This window comes from Pristis pectinata, chromosome 11 (assembly GCF_009764475.1).
Source record: "Pristis pectinata isolate sPriPec2 chromosome 11, sPriPec2.1.pri, whole genome shotgun sequence".
In the NCBI taxonomy this organism is placed as follows: domain Eukaryota; kingdom Metazoa; phylum Chordata; class Chondrichthyes; order Rhinopristiformes; family Pristidae; genus Pristis; species Pristis pectinata.
Genome location: NC_067415.1, coordinates 3,502,426 through 3,525,451, shown reverse-complemented (window position 1 = coordinate 3,525,451; position 23,026 = coordinate 3,502,426). Strand labels below are relative to the sequence as shown.

General features: G+C 48.7%; 1 protein-coding gene across 4 annotated transcripts in view; it reads left to right on the top strand.

Annotated features, from left to right (window-relative positions):
• Positions 1-20,045, top strand: part of slco2b1 (solute carrier organic anion transporter family, member 2B1) — an 84,114-nt gene extending 64,069 nt beyond the window's left edge. For all 4 annotated transcript variants that reach the window (XM_052025687.1, XM_052025686.1, XM_052025689.1 and 1 more), the window contains 6 exons: positions 1,579-1,774; positions 3,815-3,965; positions 6,995-7,155; positions 8,853-8,917; positions 12,847-12,967; positions 15,271-20,045. In XM_052025687.1, the coding sequence (XP_051881647.1) occupies positions 1,579-1,774; positions 3,815-3,965; positions 6,995-7,155; positions 8,853-8,917; positions 12,847-12,967; positions 15,271-15,472 (896 nt within the window). In that variant the 3' untranslated portion in view covers positions 15,473-20,045. The remainder of the gene's footprint in view (positions 1-1,578; positions 1,775-3,814; positions 3,966-6,994; positions 7,156-8,852; positions 8,918-12,846; positions 12,968-15,270) is intronic.
• The last annotated feature ends 2,981 nt before the right edge of the window (positions 20,046-23,026 follow it).

The following is a 23,026-nucleotide window of genomic DNA, read 5'->3' as shown; positions in this document are numbered from 1 at the left end:
CTCATGACGTGCCCACCTTTTTCCCTTTATTCCGTGGTCCACTGCCCTCTCCTATCAGATTCCTTCTTCAGCCCTTCGCCTCTTCCGCGCATCACCTTCCAGCTTCTCACATCATTCCCTCTTACCCTCCCTCCCCCACCCACCTACCTTCCCCCACTCACCTGGACTCACCAATAAGATATCTCTATTAATCACACGTACATCGAAACACACAGTGAAATGTGTCCTTTTGCGAAGAGTGTTCTGGGAGCAGCCCGCAAGTGTCGCCACGCTTCCGGCGCCAATGTAGCACGCCCACAGCTTCCTAACCCGTATGTCTTTGGAATGTGGGAGGAAACCGGAGCACCCGGAGGAAACCCACGCAGGCACGGGGAGAACATACAGACTCCTTACAGACAGCGGCTGGAATTGAACTCGGGTCACTGGCGCTGTAAAGCGTTACGCTAACCACTGCACTACTGTGCCTGCCAGCCTGTGCTCCTCCCCCTCCCCCTACCCTTTTATTCTGGCTTCTGCCCCCTTCCTTTCCAGTCCTGATGAAGGGTCTCGGCCCGAAACGTCGACTGTTTATTTCCCTCCATAGATGCTGCCTGACCCGCTGAGTTCCTCCAGCATTTTGTGTGCATTGCGGGCAATTTACAGCAGCCAATTAATCTTCCAACCACATATCCTTGGGATGTGGGAGGAAACACCAGAGGTCTCAGGGGAGATCCATGCGGTCACAGGGAGAATGTGCAAACTCCACACAGTCAGCACCGGAGGTCAGGATCGAAGCTCTCCTAGCTGCCCCACTGTGTCATCCATCGGTTACAGTCATAGAGCAATACAGCATGGGAACAGGACCTTCAGCCCAACTCACCTGTGCTGACCAAGATGCCCATCTAAGTCAGTCCCATTTGCCCGTGTTTGGCCCATATCCCTCTAAACCTTTCCTATCCACGGACCTGTCCAAGTGCCTTTTAAATGTTTTGAGTGTATTAGCTATCAGGAGAAGTTGGGAAAACTTGGATTGTTTTCTCTGGAGCATCGGAGGCTGAGAGTTTGTTGTAATTGTACCTGCCTCAACCACTTCCTCTAGCAGCTCGTTACATATACCCACCACCCTCTGCGTGAAGAATTTGCCCCTCAGGTCCCTTTTAAATCTCTCCCCTCTCACCTTAAACCCATGCCCTCTAGTCCTTGATTCCCCAACCCCGGGAAAAATACTGTGCACGTTCACCCCATCTATGCCCCTCATGATTTCATACACCTCTATAAAATCACCCCTCAGTCTCCTATGATCCAAGGAATAAAGTCCTAGACTGCCCAACCTCTCCCCATAACTCAGGCTCTTGAGTCCTGGTAACATCCTCGTAAATCTTTTCTGTATGCTTTTCAGCTTAATGGCATCTTTCCAGTAGCAGGGTGACCAAAACTGAACACAATACTCCAACTGTATACAACACTCTTGACAGCCTAATACTCCTGGGGCTGTGTGCAGGACCGTTGGCTGGGAAGCCTCAGTACCCGATCCTTGGTGTGGACGCCCACTCTGGATGAATGTTTGACTGTTCTCTTCTCACTTTGTTCTGTCTCAAGGAAGTGTTCACGTCCCTGGGGCAGTGCTGGGCATCCTAATGGGTGGAGTGATAATGAGGAGGTTCAGCATTAATCTCCGAGGCTCAGCTATCATGTGCTGCCTGTCTATCTTTGTGTCCATCTGTGCTGCCACACCACTGCTGTTCCTGGGCTGTGCCACGCAGAAGGTCGCCGGAGTGAATTACCCTTTGAATAGGTAAGGCAAAATTGGTAAATTGGTTTATTCTTGTCACATGTACCGAGGTACGGTGAAAAACTTTGTTTTGCATGCCATCCATACAGATCATTTCATCACATCAGTACATCGAGGTCGTACAGGGAAAAGCAATAACCGAGTAAATTGGTAAATTGGTTTATTATTGTCACATGTACCAGGGTATAGTGAAAAACTCGTGTACCATCCATACAGATCATTTCATCACAACAGTGCATTGAGGTAATACAGGGTAAAACAATAACAGAATGCAGAGTAAAGTGTTACAGTTACAGAGAAAGTGCAGGGCAGGCAGACAATAAGGTGCAAGGGCCATGACGAGGTAGATTGTGAGTCCATCTTATTGTACTAGGGGACCATTCAATAGTCTTATCAGTGGGATAGAAGCTATCCTTGAGCCTGGTGGTACGTGCTTTCAGGCTTCTGTACCTTCTGCCTGATGGGAGAGGGGAGAAGAGAGAATGTCCGGGGTAGGTGGGGTCTTTGATTATGTTGGCTGCTTTACCGAGGCAGCGAGAAGTGTAGGCAGAGTCCATGGAGGGGAGGCTGGCTTCCGTGATGTGCTGAGTTGTGTCCACAACTCTCTGCAGTTACTTGCAGTCCTGGGCAGAGCAGTTGCAGAGCAGGCACATTGTACTTTGAGAGAGTCTACCCTGATGCTGCGTCCTGCACCTGGGTCTGAGATCGAGTGTTAGGTGCCTGTGATTGCAACACTACCTGCTTGTTTGGGTGGTCAGAGTTGCAATAAGCTTTGCAGAACTTGACATTGAGGACACAAAGCAGCATGCCTGCTCAGCATCTCACCAGCTGATCGAAATATCAATCTCCCTCACTACTAGGGCAATGTTACCGCTGTGTGTGCCAGCCATGGTGTAAGACCATGAGGTATAGGAACACAGTTAGGCCATTCAGCCCATCAACTGCTTCGCCATTCAATCATGGCTGTTTTTTTTATCAGCTCCCATTCTCCCAGTTTCTCCCCACAACACTTAACCCCCATACCTATCAATACAACAAACACTCTGCTGGAAGAACTCAGCGGGTCTGTGGGTGGAAAGGAATTGTCGACATTTCGGCTGAAACCCTGCATCAGGCCTCTTCTGGCAGATTGTCTGTTGCTCCAGATTCCAGCATCTGCGGTCTCTGGTGTCTCCAGAACCTATCAATCTCTGCCTTAAACACACCCAATGACTTGGCCTCCACAGCCGTCTGTGGCAATGAATTCCACAGATTCACCACCCTCTGGCTGAAGAAATTCCTCCTCATTCTCAGTTCTAAGGGACATCCCTTTATTCTGAGGCTGTGCCCTCAGATCCTGGACTCTCCCACTGATGGAAACGTCCTCTCCATGTCCACTCTATCCAGGCCTTTCAGTATCTGGTAGGTTTCAATGAGATCCCCCCTCGATATGAAATATGATGAAACACCCCACCTGCCTGGGTGGATGCGGCTTCAACAACTTTCAAGAAGTTTGACACGACCCAGGACAAAGCAGCCCAACCGATCGACACCCCACCCACCCCCCTAAACACCCCCTCCCTCCACCACCGGCACACAGTGGCTGCAGTGTGCACCGTCTACACAACGCACTGCAGTTACTCACCCAGGCTACTCCGACAGCACCTCCCAGACTCACCTCCTCTCCCACCCACAAGGACAAGGGCAGCGGGTGCAGGGGAACACCACCACCTGCAGGTTCCCCTCCTAGTCACACACCGTCCCGACTTGGAAATATCTCGCCGTTCCTTCACCGTCACTGGGTCTAAATCCTGGAACTCCCTCCCCGACAGCACCGTGGGAGCCCCTTCACCAGAAGGACTGCAGCGGGTCAAGAAGGCGGCTCACCCCGACCTTCTTAAGGGGACTGGCAATAAATGCTGGTCTTTCGAATGACAGGTAGATCCCTGAGATAATTGGCACATACAGAACTGACTTCTGAACCCCCATCTTGTTGATTGGTGTTTAAGTGGAGGAAATAATTAATTCTTATCTGTTTTACAACCTTTCTTCTCCAATTTCCAGTACGTTGGACATTAGGATGAGCTGTAATCAGGGATGTTCTTGCCGGGATCAAGTCTACAACCCCGTCTGTGCTGCCAGTGCCATTGAGTTCATCTCTCCGTGTCATGCTGGTTGTCAGAACGTTGAGGTGAACGCTCAGAGAAAAATTGTGGTAAGCTGGGTGAGATGGTGTTCACCTGTGGGCCTCAACTGAGATGATTTGACACAGCATAAAGATTGGAAACTTGAACCTACAGATAAACTGGACACATCACACTTACTGTAACGTACATAGGGAAAGGGTGCGTAAATCAGAATTAGGTTTATTATCACTGACAGATGTCGTGAAACTTGGGACGGCAGCATCGAGAAGAGGGCACGGCCCGGATGGTGGGGGTCCCTGATGACGGATGTCACCTTCCTGAGACATCACCTCTTGTAGATGGTTGTGGATGCAGTTGTGATGGTGACCATGGGTTAAGGGCGAGGAGGAGGGAGCAAAGGAATGGGCAAATCTGCTGTCCTTACCCAGCCTGACCTATATGTAACTCCAAACCTGCCCTCTGAAATGGCCCAATAAAGTCTCTCAATCCAAGGGCAGGCAGGGACAGGCAGTGATGATGCAAGTGATTTGAAAAATAAATTAGAAAAATGTATTTTATCCTGATAATGGCTTCATTCCATGATCAGTATCCCAGGACACCAGGGGGAGAAAAAACTGTATCCACCAGGATACTGTTGTCATTAAACTGGAATGGGACAGGAAAGATTCGCAAGGATGTTACTGGGACTGGAGGGCTTGAGGCTGGATAGACTGAGGCTTTTCCTTGGAGCGAAGGAGGCTGAGGGGTGACCTTATTGGAGGTTTATAAAATTTTGAGGAGCATCGATAAGGTGAATGGTCAGTCTTTTCCCCAGGGTAGGGGAGTCTAAAACTAGAGGGCATAGGTTTAAGGTGAGAGGGGAAAGATTTAAAGGGGACCTGAGGGGCAAGGTTTTCACGCAGAGGGTGGTGGGTGTGTGGAACGAGCTGCCAGAGACAGCAGTTGAGGCAGGTACAATAACAACATTTAAAAGACACTTGGACAGGTACATGGATGGGAAAGGTTTAGAGGGATATGGGCCAAACGCGGGCAAATGGGACTAGCTTAGGTGGGCACCTTGATCAAAATGAATGAGTTGGGCCGAAGGGCCTGTTTCCGTGCTGTGTGACTCTGTGACCTCCAGTTAATGTCTCATCTAAAATGGGCAGCTCCAATAGGGGAGCACTCCCTCGGTACTGCCCCTTTATTTTTAATAATAAACGTTTATTCGCTAAAAGCACTACAAAAGACAACCAGTGTCAATACACGACATCTAATACAGAAAAGAAGAAACTACGCAACGACATACTACGATAGAGAATGCAACTAATACTAACAAAACACACACGCGACGCTACACCCGTCAACGCGACACGTGACACTTCAAATGAGAATCGCGTTCGTACCGTCCACCACACACGCGATCCCCTGAGGGGTCCACCGAGCGTGGAACTCGGCTAGGGTGCCCGCGGAAACCGCGTACTCCCTCTCTAAGCACACCCGCGTGCGCACGTAAGCGCGGAAGACGGACAGGCAGGCCGACCTGCCGGGACCCTCGGCCGCCCGCCGACGCGTCCCGTGGATGGCCAGCTTGGCCTGGCCCAGCAGGAGACCCACCAGGAGATCCGTCGCGCACCCTTCCCCGCGCCGCACCAGGTGCCCGTAGACCAACAGCGCCGGGCTGAAGTGCAACCAGAACTTCAGCAGCAGCCCCCGCAGATACTCAAAGAGGGGCTGCAACCTCTCACACTCCGCGTACGCGTGGTACACCGTCAGTACTGCCCCTCCCACAGTGGGACCCTCCCTCAGTACTGCCCCTCCCACAGTGTGCCCCTCCCTCAGTACTGCTCCTCCCACAGTGCGACACTCCCTCAGTACCGCCCCTTTTTTTTACAATACAAAGGCTAAAACCACTACAAAAGGACATCCAGTGTCAAAGTACTACAACTCATACAGAAAATAGAAGAGAACTATGCAAACTACATAACTACAGCAATAACGCTAACTAACACCCGCTAAAGGCACGTGAAACACTTCAGAATCTCATTCTCACCGTCCACGACACGCACGATCCCCTGAGGGGCCCACCGATTGCGGAACTCACCCAGGGTGCCTGCGGATATCAGTGTGACGCTCCCTCAGTACTGCCCCTCTGACAGATTGACTCTTTAAGAAGAAGCCTCCACCATTTCCTTCAGCTGTGGCTCCCCATAAAGTCATTAAGTTGTGGGTTCAAGTCCAACTCCAGATGCTTGAGCACAAAAGTCCAATCCCTTGCTTCAGGGAAATGCTGTTGCACCTGAGGTGACGTCTTCAATGACAGTAGCCTGTGTAAGATCCCATCCTAATTGGGTGGCACAGTGGCACAGCGGGTAGAGCCTCTACCTCACAGCTCCAGAGACGTGGGTTCGATCCCTACCTCTGAGGAGCAACCTGACAGAAGAATATAAACATCTACAGGGTAGATAGAGCCTTTGTCCCACCATTGAAATGTCAAATATTACAGAGCATTGCTTTAAGGTGAGAGGGGGAAAGTTTAAAGGCAAGTTTTTTACACAGATAGTGGTGGGCACCTGGAACAGGCTGCCAGGGGTGGTAAATGGTATTGGTTTATTATTGTCACTTGCACCGAGGTACAGTGAAAAACTTGTCTTGCACACCATTCATACAGATTAATGTGCATCGAGGTGGTACAAGGGAAAACAACGCAGAATGCAGTGTAAAGTTGTCACAGTTACAGAGAAAGTGCAGGCAGGCAATAAGGTGCAAGGTCATAACGAGGTAGATTGTGAGGTCAAGAGTCCATCTTATTGTAGTGCAGGAGCAGATATGGTAGCAATATTTAAGAGGCATTTAGACGGGCACATGAACAGGCAGGGGATGGAGGGGTACAGACCACGTGCAGGCAGAAGGGATTAGTTAAAATTGGCATCACGGTCGGCACAGATATGGTGGGCTGAAGGGCCTGTTCCTCTGCTGTACTGTTCTATGAAAAACCTGCCTGTGATGCTGTGTACCGTACTTCACCGTACTTGTGCACACAGTAATAAACTCGATGTGTTCTATGTTACAAACTCCAGTGAGAATGTAACCCTGTTTTCTCTCTTCCCCTCCAAAGAATTACACCAACTGTGGTTGCGTTCCTGACCCTGCGGTGGTGAAGCCGGGGACCTGTGGTACCGGCTGCTACCACCTGCTCCTGCCGTTCATGTTCTTCCTGACCCTGACGGGATTTGTGGCGACCCTTTGCCAGACCCCGTCCTTCATGCTGGTGCTGAGGTAAGCCCAACTCCTTTCCTGCTCTTTACCTTTAACAGTCTTCTGAAGAGTTTGGTGTTGGTTTATTATTGTCATTTGTACCGAGGTACAGTAAAAAACTTGTCTTGCATACCGATCGTACAGGTCAATTCATTACACTGGGCAGTTACATTGAGTCAGTACAGAGTGCATTGATGTAGTACATGTAAAAACAATAACAATACAGAGTAAAGTGTCACAGCTACAGAGAAAGTGCATTGTAGGTAGACAATAAGGTGCAAGGTCACAAAGTAGATCATAAGGTCAGGGTCCATCTCGGTCTCCACAGTGAGCTCCCTCGCTGAAAATGGCAGGTATTCCGTTAATAAAGTCCCAGTCTGCCCAACCTCTCCCCATAACCCAGTCCCTCAAGTCCTGGCAACGTCCTCGTAAATCTTTTCTACACTCTTTTTAGTTTAATAACATCTTTCCTACAGCAGGGCGACCAAAACTGAACGCAATCTGGATAGGACAGGTTTAGAGGGATACGGGCCAAACTCAAGCAATTGGGACTAGCTTGGATGGGCATCTTGGTCGGCATGGATGAGTTGGGCCGAAGGGCCTGTTTCCGTGCTGTATGACTCTATGACTTCAGAAGGTATCTCACAAAGTCCAATCCAGCCTTTGCTGTAAATGTCAGTGGACACTAGGTCAGGGTCAGATATCTCGCACATTCTCACCCATTCCAACCTGGGCCCTAAGCCCCAGTGAGACCAACATCGGCTAGTGCTGCACAGATCTGGGAACTGCCCAGAGACCCTCCTGGTGGGTTGGCTGGGATTTTTCTTCAATGGATCAGCAACCTGAACCTATGTTGACCACGATCTCATTCAATGATGGAGCAGACTTCAGGGGCCGATTCGTTTGCCCATATATAAACGTGTTGTGAAATTGCAAATATTGACCGGATGGAGCATCACACACAAAATGCTGGAGGAACAGTTGACGTTTTGGATCGGGACCCTCCATCAGGACTGGATGGATGGAGAGTTTCTTTGTGGTATTCTTGATGTACATAGAACCTAGAACAGTACAGCACAGGAACAGGCCCTTCAGCCCACAATGTCAGTGCTGAACACAATGCCGTATTAAACTAAATCTATTCTGCCTGCACATGATCCACATCCCTCCACTCCCTGCACATTCATGTGTCTTTCTAAAAGCCTCTTAAACACCTCTGTCGTATCTGCCTCCACCAGCACCCCTGGCAGTGCATTCCAGGCACCCACCGCTCTGTATAGAGATGACTGTGTTATAAGTTATAATTTGAAACTATTGACTGTAAATAGAGTGAATTGTGGAATACTGTAGGATTGTAATGATATGATTCTGTAATCACTGAATAAACCTCCTTTGCAAAAGAGAAAAAGCATTGTGTAAAAAATACCTTACCCCACACATCTCTCTTTCACCCTCTCACCTTAAATGCATGCCCTCTCTTATTTGACATTTCTACCCTGGGGAAAAAGGTCTCTGACTGTCTACTCTATCTATGCCTCTCATAATTTTATAAACCTCTATCGGGTCTCTCCTCAGCCTCAGGCGCTCAGAGAAAACAACCCAAGTTTGTCCAACTCTTGTCTGTAATTCAATGAGTCAACCTGTTATTAACAATGCCCTGTTAAAGAGTTTGTCAATGATCTACAGATTCACAGTTCATTCTTGTTGTTGATCTACAGGTCAGTGAAGCCGGAAGATAAATCCTTGGCAATAGGAATTCAGTTCATGTTATTCCGAGTTCTAGGTACGTACAAGGTGGCTTTGGGCTAACACACAGAGTGGGAGTAAAGCTCTCCCAGTGAGACAGTGATTGACACGCACTGGAGAATCAAACATGGGGAAAGTGACACAAACAATCCATCCCACAGACATTCCTCCTGGTGACAGAGAGCTTTACAGATCCATAGCACCTTTCACATCCATTGTTTCAATTGGTAATTGGTGTATTATTGTCACATGTACCAAGATACAGTGAGAAACTTTGTTTTGCATCCCATCCATACAGATCATTTCATCTCATCAGTGCATTCGGGTAGTACAAGGGAAAACAATAGCAGAATGCAGAATAAAGTGTTACAGCTACAGAGAAAGTGCAGTGCAGGCAGACAGTAAGGTGCAAGGCCATGACGAGGTCGACTGCGAGGTCAAGAGTCCGTCTTATCGTACTAGGGGACCATTAAATAGTCTTATAACAGCGGGATAGAAGCTGTCCTTGAGCCTGGTGGTAGGTGCTTTCAGGCTTTTGTATCTTCTGCCCGATGGAATACGGGAGAAGAGAGAATGTCCGAGGTGGGTGGGGGTCTTTGATTACGTTGGCTGCTTTAGCGAGGCAGCGAGAAGTGTAGACAGAGTTCATGGAGGAGAGGCTGGTTTCCGTGATGTGCTGGGCTGTGTCCACAACTCTCTGCAGTTTCTTGCAGTCCTGGGCAGAGCAGTTGCCGTACCAAGCAGTGATGCATCCGGATAGGATGCTTTCTGTGCTGCATTGATAAAAATTGGTGAGGGTCAAAGGGGACATGCTGAATTGCTTTCACCGAATGATTTAGTTGAGGAGCTGGTGAGCTTTCTTGGCCGCGGTGTCTATGTGGTTGGACCAGGACAGGCTCTTGGTGATGTTTACTTGTAAGAACTTGAAGCTCTCAACCCTCTCGACCTCAGCACCATTGATGTAAACAGGAGCATGTGCACTGTGCTGCTTCCTGAAGTCAAAGACCAGCTCTTTTGTTTTGCTGACATAAACCACTGGCTCTACCACAGCTGGAAGTCTGTGCCTAGTTGTGGGCCACAGCTGGAGGACCGCATCCAGTTGTGGGCCACAGCTGGAGGACCGCGTCCAGTTGTGGGCCACAGCTGGAGGACCACGTCCAGTTGTGGGCCACAGCTGGAGGACCGTGTCCAGTTGTGGGCCACAGCTGGAGGACTGTGTCCAGTTGTGAGCCACAGATAGAGGTTTGTGTCCAGTTGTGGGGCACAGCTGGAGGACCATTTACAGTTATGGGCCACAGCTGGAGGACTGTGTCCAGTTGTGGGCCAGACTAGAGGCAAGATGTGACACTTTGGAGAGGGTGCAGAAGAGATTTCCCCCAAACAATTCCAGGGATGAATGACTTCAGTTCTGTGGATGGACCGGAGAGGCTGGGGTTGTTCTCCTGGGGAGGTTGTGAGGGCTTTAAAATCAGAATGGGTACAGACAGAGCAGGTGGAGTGTAGCGGTTAGCGTAACGCTATTACAGCGCCAGTACCCGTGTTCAATTCCTGCCTTTGTCTGTGAGGAGTTTGTACGTTCTTCCCGTGTCTGCGTGGGTTTCCTCCGGGTGCTCCGGTTTCCTCCCACATTCCAAAGACGTACGGGTTTGGAAGTTGTGGGCATGCTATGTTGGTGCTGGAAGCGTGGCGACACTTGCGGGCTGCCCCCAGAACACTCTACACAAAAGATGCATTTCGCTGTGTGTTTCGATGTACATGTGACTAATAAAGATATCTTATCTTACTATTCAACACCTGGGCTGTTCAGCCAGGGAACCTGGGAAAACCTCAAGCTTGTTCACGTGGGACACTGTGGTTAGCCACAGCCTACTCTTCACCACACCGATCACAGTCCTCCATTCACAATGCCCCTGAGAGCAGCCTCCACACTTGTGTTTAGTAATTATCTATCTGGGAGCAATGACCGTGAAAACCCACAGCCACAGTTCACACTGAGCGTACGTCCTCCTTACCAAAGCACTGCAGGGTTTGCCTAACGTAAATGATCCATGCCGAGGGAGTTTTGTGTTGTTGGAACTGCTACATAGAGTCAAAATCACAGCATAGAAACAGGCCCTTCAGCCCATCAAGTCCACACTAGCCAGAACCCACCATTTACACTAATGCTGCATTAATCCCATTTCATTCTCCCCACATCTCCACCAACTTTGGGCTTTTGGTACGCTGGGCTTCATCAGTCAGGGCATTGAGTACAGAAGTTGGGATGTTATGTTGCAGCTGTACAGGACGTTGGTGAAGCCACACCTGGAGTATTGTGTTCAGTTTTGGTCACCCTGTTATAGGTAAGATGCTATTAAGGTGGAAAGAGTACAGAGGAGACTTACGAGGATATTGCCAGGATTCGAGGGACTGAGTTATGGAGAGAGGTTAAGCAGGTTGGGACTTTATTTATTGGAACCTAGGAGACTGAGGGGTGACCTTATAGAGGTGTATAGAATCATGAGGGGCATAAATAGGGTGAATGCGTACAGTCGTTTTCCCAGGATTGGGGAATCAAGAACTAGAGGGCATGGGTTTAAGGTGAGAGGGGAGAGATTTAATAGGAACCTGAGGGGCAACTTTTTCACCCAGAGGGTGGTGCGTATATAGAACGAGCTGCCAGAGGAAGTGGTCGAGGCAGGTAGATTAACAACATTTAAAAGGTACTCGGACAGGTACATGGATAGGAAAGGTTTAGAGGGATATGGGCCAAATGCGGGCAAACAGGACTAGTTTAGATGGGAATCATGGTCGGCATGGACCAGTTGGGCCGAAGGGCCTGTTTCTATGCTGTATGACTCTATGACTCTTAACTCCCCCCCTAGACTCTACTCCTCCTCACCCGCACACTAGGAGCAATTTACAGCAGCCAATTAATCCACCACCCCACAAGTCTTTGGAATATGGGAGAAAACCCCACAGGGTCACAGGGAGAATGTACAAGCTCCACACAGACAGTGCCCAAGATCAGGATTGAACCCGGGTCACTGGAACTGGGAGGCAGCAGCTCTACAAGCTGCCCCACTGTGCCACCTCCATTGTCTCTACTCCCGTGTAAGGGTACACAGCAGCCAATTAGCACACGGCGAGCTGCCTCAGGAAAAATGGCAGGTACTCCACTCCATGAGATGTTAGTTTTGCCATGGTGACTGAAACCAGAGCGCTCAGGGGCAGTTTGAAATGAGATGGTAAACCAAGGCCCTCTGGCTGATGTAAAATTTCTCCCTGGTGTCCTGGCACAGTGCACCACCAACGTGAAGCCATCTCAGTAAAGGCACAGACAGCAGTCACGAGCTCACCCAGACTCACCACAGCCCCACTTCCCTCCCAAAGCAGAAAGGAAACTATAATTGCATTGGTGACAAAGATGTACACTAAACCAGCCAACGTCTCCGTCCAATGAGCAGGGACATCCTGAGTGTATGTCATTATCCAGAAGGGGCTGTTCTTCAACGCCCTTCCTAATGAGGGCATTAGGTTACCAGGGCAATGTTAGTGCCCTCATCAAGGACAAATCTGGAGAGACAGCCTGAGGGGGAAGTTTGATAAGTGTGTGAGTGTGAGAGAGAGAGAGACAGAAGCAAATGGTGATGTGGGGACATTCTTCAACGGTACCTACCCAGTCCGTGGGCTGTGGAAGGGGATTCAGTGGGTGGGGAGAGTCAGTGATGGGGGAGAGTGTCCGTGGGCTGTGAGAGGGGATTCAGTGGGTGGAGGGAGTTGGTGATGGGGGAGAGAGTGTCTGTGGGCTGTGGAAGGGGATTCAGTGGGTGGGGGGAGTCAGTGATGGGGGAATTGCGGGATAGTTGTGATTTTGAATTGTCCTTACTCTGATTCAGTGGGCTTTGTTCCTGACCAACTAACTCCCTCGTGTGTCCATGTTCTCCTGACCAACTAACTCCCTCGTGTGTCCATGTTCTTTTGAAGCTTGGTTGCCTGGTCCGATCCTCTATGGAAGCACGATCGACAGCACGTGTATCCGATGGGAAAGCAAATGCAAGACGAAGGCCGCCTGCCGATATTACAACCTCAATCTCTTCCGAAGCCGGTACAGATGCTTCACCTTATTCTCCTTTTGTTGAATGGATTGTGGTCACGATTCCCAGTAGCCACTCCCTCCACTCCCACAGCCCGCTGTACAATATTTCTATCCGGAGACACAAGAGACTGCTGATGCTGGAATCTGTAACAACACGAGATGCTGGAGGAACTCAGCGGCTCAGGCAGCATCTGTGGAGGGAAACGGACAGTCGACATTTCGGGTCGAGACCCTTCATCTGGACTGATAGATCTGGACAGTTCACATGAAGTCTCGACCCAAAATGTTGACTGTCCATTTCCCTCCGCAGACGCTGCCTGACCCGTTGAGTTCCTCCAGTGCTTTGTGTGTTGCTCAATATTTCTATCCATACTCATAGAGCCATACAGCACGGAAACAGGCCCTTCAGCCCAACTGGTCCATGCCGACCAAAATGCCCATCTAAGCCCATCTTCCCCACATTTTCCCCATATCCCTCTAAACCTTTCCTATCCATGTACCTGTCCAACTGTCTTTTAAAAGTTGTTATTGTACCTGCCTCAACCACTTCCTCCGGCAGCTCGTTCCATATACATAGCGCTCTCTGTGTAAAAAAAAAGTCGCCCTCTAGTTCCCATTAAATCTCTCCCCTTTCACCCTAAACCTATTCCCTCTAGTTCTTGATTCCCCAACCCTGAGAAAAAGACTGAATGCATTTGCTTTATTTATGCCCCCATGATTTTACACACCTCTGTAAGGTCTTCTCTCAGTCTCCTACACTCCAAGGAAAAATGTCTCAGCCTGTCCAACCTCTCCCTGTATCTCAAGCCCTCCAGTCCCAGCAACAACCTTGTGAATCTCTTCTGCAACCTCTTGAACTTAATGACATCCTTCATATAGTGTGGAGACCAGAACTGCACACATTACTCCAGGTGCAGTCTCACCAATATCTCGTATAGTTGTAACATGATGTCCCAGCCCTTGTGCTCACAGTCCTGTCTGATGAAGGCAAGTCTGCCATACACCACCTTCACCACCCTGTCTCCCTGTGTCACCACTTATCGGGAACTATGTACCTGTACCCCCAGGTCTCTCTGTTCTACAGCACTCATACGATGGGTTGCTGGGGTTTGGAACTCGCTGCCTGAGAACTTGAGGGAGGCAGAAACCCTCCCCACATTAAATGGTCCTAAGGTGTGGACTAGAAGACAGTGAACTTCCTTGCTGGAAATAGGGCTGGGGTTGGGTAGATCTTTTGTGACTACTGAAATGATGAGCTGAATGTCCTCCTCTTGTCAGAGTCAGAATCAGGTTCATTATCACTGACTTGTACGACGTGAAATGTGTTGTTTTGCAGCAACAGTACAGTGCAAAGACATAAAATTACAATCAATTCCAAAAATAAATTGTGCAACAAAAAAGGAATAACGAGGTTGGTTCATGGGTTCATGGATCGTTCAGAAATCTGATGGCGGAGGGGAAGAAGCTGTCTCTGAAACACTGAGTGTGAGTCTTCAAGCTCTTGTACCTCCTCCCCGAAGGTAGTAACGAAAAGAGGGCATGTCCCAGGTGCCAAGGGTCCTCAGTGATGGATGCTGCCTTCTTGAGGCACCGCCTCTTGAAGATGTCCTCGATGGTGGGGAGGGTTGTGCCCGTGATGGAGCTGGCTGAGTCTACAACCCTCTGCAGCCTCTTGTGATCCTGTGCATTGGAGCCTCCATACCAGGCAACCAGTTAGAACACTCTCCACCGTACATCTATAAAAATTTGTAAGAGTCTTTGCAGACATACTGAATCTCCTCAAACTCCTAGCGAAGTAGAGCCGCTGGTGTGTCTTCTTCATGATTGCATCAATGTATTGGTCCCAGGATGGATTCTCCAAGATGATTTTCCAGGAACTTGCAGCTACTCACCCTTTCCACTGCAGACCCCTCAAAGAGAACTGATGTGTGTTCTCCTGACTTCCCTTTCCTGAAGCCCATAATCTATTCCTTGGTCTTGCTGACGTTGAGTGTGAGGTTGTTGTGACACCACTCAACCAGCCGATCTATCTCACTCCTGTACGCCTCCTCGTCGCCTTCTAGGATTCTACCAACAATAGTGGTGTCATCGGCGAATTTAGAGATGGTGTTTGAGCTGGGCTTAGCCACACGGTCAGGAGTGTAGAGAGAGTAGAGCAGTGGGCTAAGCACGCAGCCTTGAGGTGCGCCTGTGTTGATTGCCAGCGAAGAGGAGATGTCTTGTATCTTCTGAGATGTCAAACCAGTACCAAAGCAAAAAGGTGTGGCATTCTGGTGGAAGTAACACTGTTCTTGTTCTGTTTTCTCATCCAGGTACATTGGGCTCCAGATGTTATTCCAGTGTGCTGCTTTCCTGCTCTTCCTGATGGCATTTTACTTCCTCCAGAGGGACTTACTGAGACAAGGAAAGCAAGCGAAGCCATCGACTGAGATTCAGCCACCTCCCAAGGAGTGTGAGGAGAGGGAGGTTCTGATGGATCAAGGCTCTGACAGCAAGTCCCAGCTGCAGGTGTGAGGAGCTATAGAGGCAGAGGAAATATAATCTGTATATAATCTCCAGTGACAGCAACAAGTGGGTGAAAGAGGAGGCCATGAAGTTCTGTCAATCCCAGACTGTTCCTGAGTTCCCATCTCCTTCACTCACTGTGTAATAGTCTGTGATATGACATTTCTTCTAACTTTCCATCTTGGGAGAGAGCTCTGTGAAGCTAATCTCCCAGGAGGCGAGGGGACCACCTCTTGTTCACACGTCTAATGTTGGGCAGGACTTTTCCTCACCTTCCCCTGCCGTGCTCCACAACCCCCCCCCCCCCCCAACGGATTCTAGGTCTGTCAGGAAACTAGCCCGGCTTCAGAAAATCAGGCTTTGAGGGAAGACGTTGACCCTACTTAGTGAAAGAAAGTATTGTAAACATTTCTTGTTTATCAGCCAAGAATTAGTGACACCGTTTAAGTCCCTCTGGACTCTCAAAAGACATCATGCCTGAGTTCTTCTGGAGATGGTGGACATGTACTGTTCTCCCTTCAAGTGTAAACTCAACATCTTAGTGCCCCTAAAGATTACAGGATTTTTGTGACAATCTGTTCTTCTGTGGCCCTTCCATTGTCACTAGGCGCTCTCCAAAATTACCCAGGTATATGCTACCCTTCATGTCTACCAGCCACGGTTCCTGCATGTATGCAGCTGTTGACACATCTTCCCTTCTATACAATTTGCCAAACTCAATATATAAAAAGAAATTAGAGTGTCCTGTAAACACTCAGTAGGGCAGGCAGCATCTGTGGGGAGAGAAATAGTCAATATTTTCATGTCATCAGAACCAAGGCAGCTAGAACTAAGATTTAGGGCTTATTATGTGCCCTGTTTATATAAATTGGAGTGAAATATCTGTGCTTTCGGTGGGATATTGCCTGTGTAGAAAGATGCAGTGTTTCTAGCATTGAAACAGGCCACTCGGCCCCTCTGATTTGTGCTGGTGTTTCTACTCCGGACCAGTTTCCCCTCTCGATAACCCAGTCCTCACCATCCCCATCTCTTGGTCCCTTGGAAGGTGGTGCACTGGAGGTTTAATGAAGGGTTCCAGAAATGAGGGACTCCAGTTCTGTGGAGAGACAGGGGCACAGGTGAAATTAGGAGCAGGAGTAGGCCCTTCGGCCCAACTGGTCCATGCCGACCAGGATTGCCATCTAAGGCAGTCCCATTTGCCCACATTTGGCCCATATCCCTCCAAACCTTTCCTATCCATGGACCTGTCCAAGTGTCTTTCAAACGTTGTTAATGTACCTGCCTCACCCACTTCCTCTGGCGGCTCGTTCCATATATTGACCACCCTCTAGGTGAAGAAGTTGCCCCTCAGGTGCCTTTTAAATCTTTCCCCTCTCACCTTAAAACTATGCTGCCTAGTTTTTAGTTCCCTTTTCCTGGGGAAAAGACTGTGTGTGTGTGTGTGTGTGTGTGTGTGTGTGTGTGTGTGTGTGTGTGTGTGTGTGTGTGTGTGTGTGTGTGTGTGTGTGTGTTCACCCTCATGATTTTATACAAAGTCCTCTTTGTGTCAGTTCCCCAGAGCCCTCAATGCCCTGATCTTTCAGAAATTTATCTACCTCCTGTTTAGGTGCCTCGAGTGGGGCTTCCACAACCCTCGGGGGGGGAGAACTACACAGATCCTCTGCTGGGGGGTCTGGGGATGTTCTCCTTGGATCAGAGGAGGTTGACGGGAGACCTCATACGGGTGTATAATAAGGATGGGTTTCGATGGGCTAGAGCAGGCTTGAGGGGCCAAATATCCTTCTCCAGCGCCAATTGGATCTGTCAGGGCCACACCAACTTTCCAGTGGCTCAGCCACTGCCAGCTGTTGCTCAGAATGGACGAGATCTCATTCACCTGGATCGGAAACCTGAACACACAGATCCAGGCCGACACTCCAGAGTGTTGGTGAGGGAGCAGCGCACCGTCCGGGGGTCTGGTGGTGAGGGAGCAGCTCACTACAGAAAGCACAGTGATAAGGGGGTACTGCGCTGTCAGCTGGACAAGGCTGAGGGAGTGTGAGAATTCGAGGGTCAATATTCATTGAATCAGAACCAGGTTTATTATCACTGACTTATTTGATGTGAAATCTGTTGTTTTGTGGCAGCAGTACAGTGCAAAGATATAAAATTACTATAAATTACAATATAAGTAAATAGTGCAAAAATAAAGGAATAACGAGGTAGTGTCCATGGGTTCATGGACCGTTCAGGAATCTGATGGCGGGGGGGGAAGAAGCTGTTCCTGAATCGTTTAGTGTGGGTCTTCAGGCTCCTGTACCTCCTCCCCGATGGTAGGAACGAGAAGAGGGCATGTCCCGGATGGTGAGGGTCCTTAGTGATGGATGCCGCCTTCTTGAGGCACCGCCTCTTGAGGATGTCCTTGATGGTGGGGAGGGTTGTGCCCGTGATGGAGCTGGCTGAGTCTACATCCCTCTTTAGCCTCTTGCGATCCTGTGCATTGGAGCCTCTATACCAGGCGGTGATGCAACCAGTCAGAATGCTCTCCACCGTACATCTATAGAAATTTGTAAGAGTGTTTGGTGACATACCAAATCTCCTCAAACTCCTAACGAAGTAGAGCCGCTGGCATGCCTTCTTCGTGATTGCGTCAATGTGTTGGGCCCAGGATAGATCCTCCGAGATGTCGACGCCCAGGAACTTGACCCAAAATCATTAAACCAGATTATTATCTGTTTTCACGTTGCTGCTGCATTCTATTGGCTGCAGATACCTGAATGATGTGAAAGGTGCTATAGAAATGCAGGTCCTCATTCGCTATCCGTACACGCATCCACTGAGCCATTGAGAGATGTGATGACTCAACAGTATTAATGTAGCACCTCTGCCTGATTAACTGTGCCAAGACATTTCACAAGAGCTTTAATGATCAAAGATTCTGAGCCTTCCAAGGACATACTGGGTCAGGTGATCAGAAGTCAGAGATCTGGAGAGGTTTGGGGAGGGAGGTCCAGAGCTCAGGGCCCAGGCAGCTGAAGGCATGGCCACCATATGCAGAGCAATGGGAACTGTGCAGTGGAGTTAGTACCCAACTACAACAGAGGGTCGCAGGGCTGGAGGATGTTACTGAGGTCGGGAGGGATAAGAGGATGACACTCCACAAGCCCAGACCCTGTTGTCACACGTTACAACTCTGCGTACCAAGCACTTGGTGCAGGTGTTCGAGCGTTAACTTCTCCCTATATTCAATGTCTCTGCCTAATGTCCCAATCCAGAACATCGCCTTGGAATTTAAAACTTGGTTGCCTTTGTAAATAGAAAGGTGAACTTTAAATTGCGTTGATTATAACAAAACATTAATCCATCTTTCGAACTTTCATGAACTATGTTACAGATATATTTTTGTACATTTATTCTTCAACTGTGAGATATGAAACATTTATTCATGTTAAATTTTGACATTTATGATTTGAAATGGGGTTAAAATGTGAAAAAGGACTTGCATTTATTCTGTTTACTCCAGAAACTGCTGTTATGATAACAAGCCCTGGTTCTAGAATTTCCCACCAGAGGAAATCTACTTCAAGTCCCCAAATCACGTACATATCTTGATTGCTTCACCACACTGCTGTGAAATATTTGTTGAGTGATGTTTATTGTATTATAGGTGTGGAGGTTAGGGCTGGGTACAGGGATTATAACTGAGTCATGGGACTACAGACTGGGAAACAGGCTTGGGAGTTGAGCCTCTAAACGGTGGGTGAGTTACAGCAGTTACTTCCGATTCTCATTCTAGTTCGCAGGTCGGGACCATCTCTGCAGGGATTTGCACTCAGAAATCTTGGATGAATCTCCCATAGAGGGATGAGTCTTCACTGATTGGCAGCACAGTGCTGAGGGAGTGGCGCATTGTGGGAAGGGCAGTGCTGAGGGAGGGCCGCACTGTAGGTATGGACTCAATGGGCTGAATGGCCTGTTTCAAGGAGATATTGCAGAACAAGTTGGATTGTGGGGTTGGCAGCTTCTGTGGGACTGTAGAAAGAGGCCTGACTCCCTCCCTCAGTCCACGGAACACCCAGTCATGTGGGTATCACAGCAACCCATTTGCGCATAGCAAGCTCCCACAAACCGCCCCGGGATAATGATGATGGTTGAGGAACAGGCAACTGGCCAAAGTGGGCCGGGCTGAACTCCCGCTGCTCGCCCTTGAAATAGAGCAGTGGTGGGATCATTAACTTCGGCCAAGAGAAGCCACGGATTAACGTGACGTCTCTGACAGTGCGGTACTCCCTCTGTCCTGACACCAAATGGCAGCCCAGATCTAGGGCTGTGGGGGGTTTGGGGGGGATCTCGAACCCACAGTGAAAGTGTTGCCCCGTTGCGGAGCTGTTGGGCTTTGGGAGAGGGAGGCAGAGGGTGAGCATTGAAGAGGATAACCTCGCGCAGGTGGGAGTTGGTGGAGAGACAGGTGTAAGTCCTAAGTGAAAGCATTACAAGACAATCGCAGCACAGAATTCTAAATGGGAAAACAACAAATTATATCCAACATTAACTACTGTATGCAATAACATTTATAAGCCAATAAAATAAATTCTTTATGGAACAGTATGCTGTTTAGTGTGTGTGTGTTTTAAAGTGTCCCTTGAAACTAAACACAACAGTACAGCACAGGAACAGGCCCTTCGGCCCACAATGTCTGTGCCGAAAACGATGCCAAATTAAACTAATCCCATCTGCCTGCACGTGATCCACATCCCTCCATTCCCTGCCTGTTCATGTGTCTGTCTAAATGCTTCTTAAAAGTCGTTATTGTGTCTGCTTCCACTGTCTCCCCTGGCAGCGCATTCCAAGTACCTATCGTTCTCTGTGTAAATAAAACACCCCTGCACACCCCCTTTGAACTTTCCCCCTCTCACAAATCCATGCCCTCTAGTATCTGGGAAAAAGATTCTGACGGTCTACCCTATCTCTGCCTCTCATATTTTTATAAACCTCTATCAGGTCTCCCCTCAGCGTCCGACGCTCCAGAGAAAACAACCTGAATTTGTCCAACCTCTCCTTATAGCTACTACTCTCTAATCCAGGCAGCATCCTGGTGAACCTCTTCTGCACCCCCTCCAAAGCCTCCACATCCTTTCTATAATGGGATGACCAGAACTGCATATATTACTCCAATTATGGCCAAACCAAAGCTGTACATAGCTGCAACGTGAGACCATTTGTGTGAGTATTTTTACACAAGGGTTAGACCTCTGTAACAATTACCTCCAGGTGAAATCACATCTATCGGATAACTGATCCAGACATTTTCATCTGGCATTCATCCTATCAGGGCTGAGGTTTCTCAGACAAGCACTCGAATCACCAGAGCAATGGACGAAATGCGGGTAGATGGGGGTAAACACCACGATCAGTATGGATGTGTTGGGCCGAAGGGCCTGTTTCTCTGCTGACTCTATGACTCTATTGATGTCGCAGTTCCGATAGCGCACACTCCCTCACAATCAGTCGGAGGATGGTGATTTGTTTACTCGTGGGAAGAGCAAGAGTGTGTCGTACAGTGGTCGGGAAAGAGATGCTGAGTTGAGTTTATCAAGTTAAGTTTACTGTCATGTGCACAAGTACGGTGAAGTACAGGTTCAATGAAGAACTTGTAGCAGCATCACAGACAGCACCCAGAATATAAATTTTACATAACTTATACAAGACAGTGAAGAGAGGGAGAAAATGTCTGTCTTGTTTCACACTAATGTCTTGTTCTTTTGCACAAGTCTGTGCTAGTGCAAGAGGTGGTCCGTAGGGTTCCGTTGCTGAGGTAGGGTTAGGGGTGTGCAGGTCGGTTCAAGGACCTGAAAGTAACTGTTCCCCATCCTGGTCATAAAGCAATACAGCAGGGACACAGGCCCTTCGGCCCAACCAGTCCATGCCAACCACGGTGCCCACCCAGCTAGTCCCAATTTCCTGCATTCGGCCCATATCCCTCCAAGCCCCACCCCTCCATGTACCTATCCAAGTGCGTTTTAAATGATACCATTGTACCTGCCTCACCCACTTCCTCTGGCAGCTCGTTCCATATACTCACCACCCTCTGTGAAAAAGTTGCCCCTCAGGTCCCTTTTAAATCTTCTCCCTTTCACCCTAAATCTACGCCCCCTAATTTTGGACTCCCCTACCCTGGGAAAAAGACTGTTACCGTCCACCTTATCTATGCCTCTCATAATTTTAAACACCTCTATAAGGTCGCCCCTCATTCTCCAACGTTCCAAGGAATAAAGACCCAGCCTGCCCAACCTCTCCCTATAACTCAGGCCCTCGAGTCCTGGCAACATCCTCGTAAATCTTCTCTGTGCTCTTTCCAGTGTAACCACGTCTATGACAGGGTGACCAGAGCTGTCCTCAGTACACCAAGTGTGGCCTCACCAACGATCATCATGTGCACCTCCCAGAGTAAGCTCCATTCGCCGAGTCTTCACCCATTTACTCAAGCTGTCGATATTCAGTTCCAGAGAGATGATAATCTCATCGCAATGTGCCCTTCCACCTATCTTAGTGCCATTGGAAAAACTTAAATTGTAAATAATCGAGGGCCAAGTTCTGATCCTTGGGGCACTTCACGAATGAGGGGAGTGTCATCAGAGGTTCCCGATGTTGAACATTGAAAACAGGTTACAGACACAGTCGGCAAGCTGCTGTCACTGTGTGGACCTATTCATGGCCATTCAGGTCATGCCCTCTTCTCGCTGCTACTGCTGGGCAGGAGGTCCCACACCACCGGTTTGTGGATGACACAAAATTAGGAGGTGTTGTCGATAGTGAAGAACATTATCATAGATAACAGGGGATTTTTTTTAAATTTAAATTTTATTTACACCGTGGTAACAGGTCCTTCCGGCCCAACGAGTCTGCACCACCCATTTTTTTAAACCCAAATTAACCTACCCATACGTCTTTGGAATGTGGGAGGAAACCGGAGCTCCCAGAGGAAACCCACGCAGACACGGGGAGAACGTACAAACTCCTTACAGACAGCGACGGGAATCAAACCCCGATCGCTGGCGCTGTAATAACGTCACACTAACCGCTACGCTACCGTGTTTAATCAGTTAGGGAAGTGGGCCGAGGGGTGGCAGATGGATTTCAATACAGACAAGTGTGAGCTGATACATTTTGGAAAGTCAAACCAGCTGTTACGTACCAGCCACAAAAGAAACACTCCAAGTCATGATTCAGTGTTTAAAACTACTTTATTAATAGCTACTTATGACAATAAGAAAAATAAAAGTAAAAATGTTAGAATGTTAGAAGTCAAAATGTTAGCTCTTAAACATTACCCCCAAAAACTAAACTCGAAGTGTGTGTGTGTGTGTGTGTGTGGCAAATTCCCAAACTCCAAGTCCAGGAACAGTTCTCAAAGTTCAGTTCAGCAAGCCGTAAGGCTAAATGTGAGCAAAGCCTTCTTCAACAACTGCCGTTGACTGAAGAGGAAATGTAGATAGAGAAAATGGAGAGTGGTTACAAAATCCAAATGCTCCATGATGGAACTCATACGACACTTTAATCACTGATGCTCCATTCCTTTGTTCC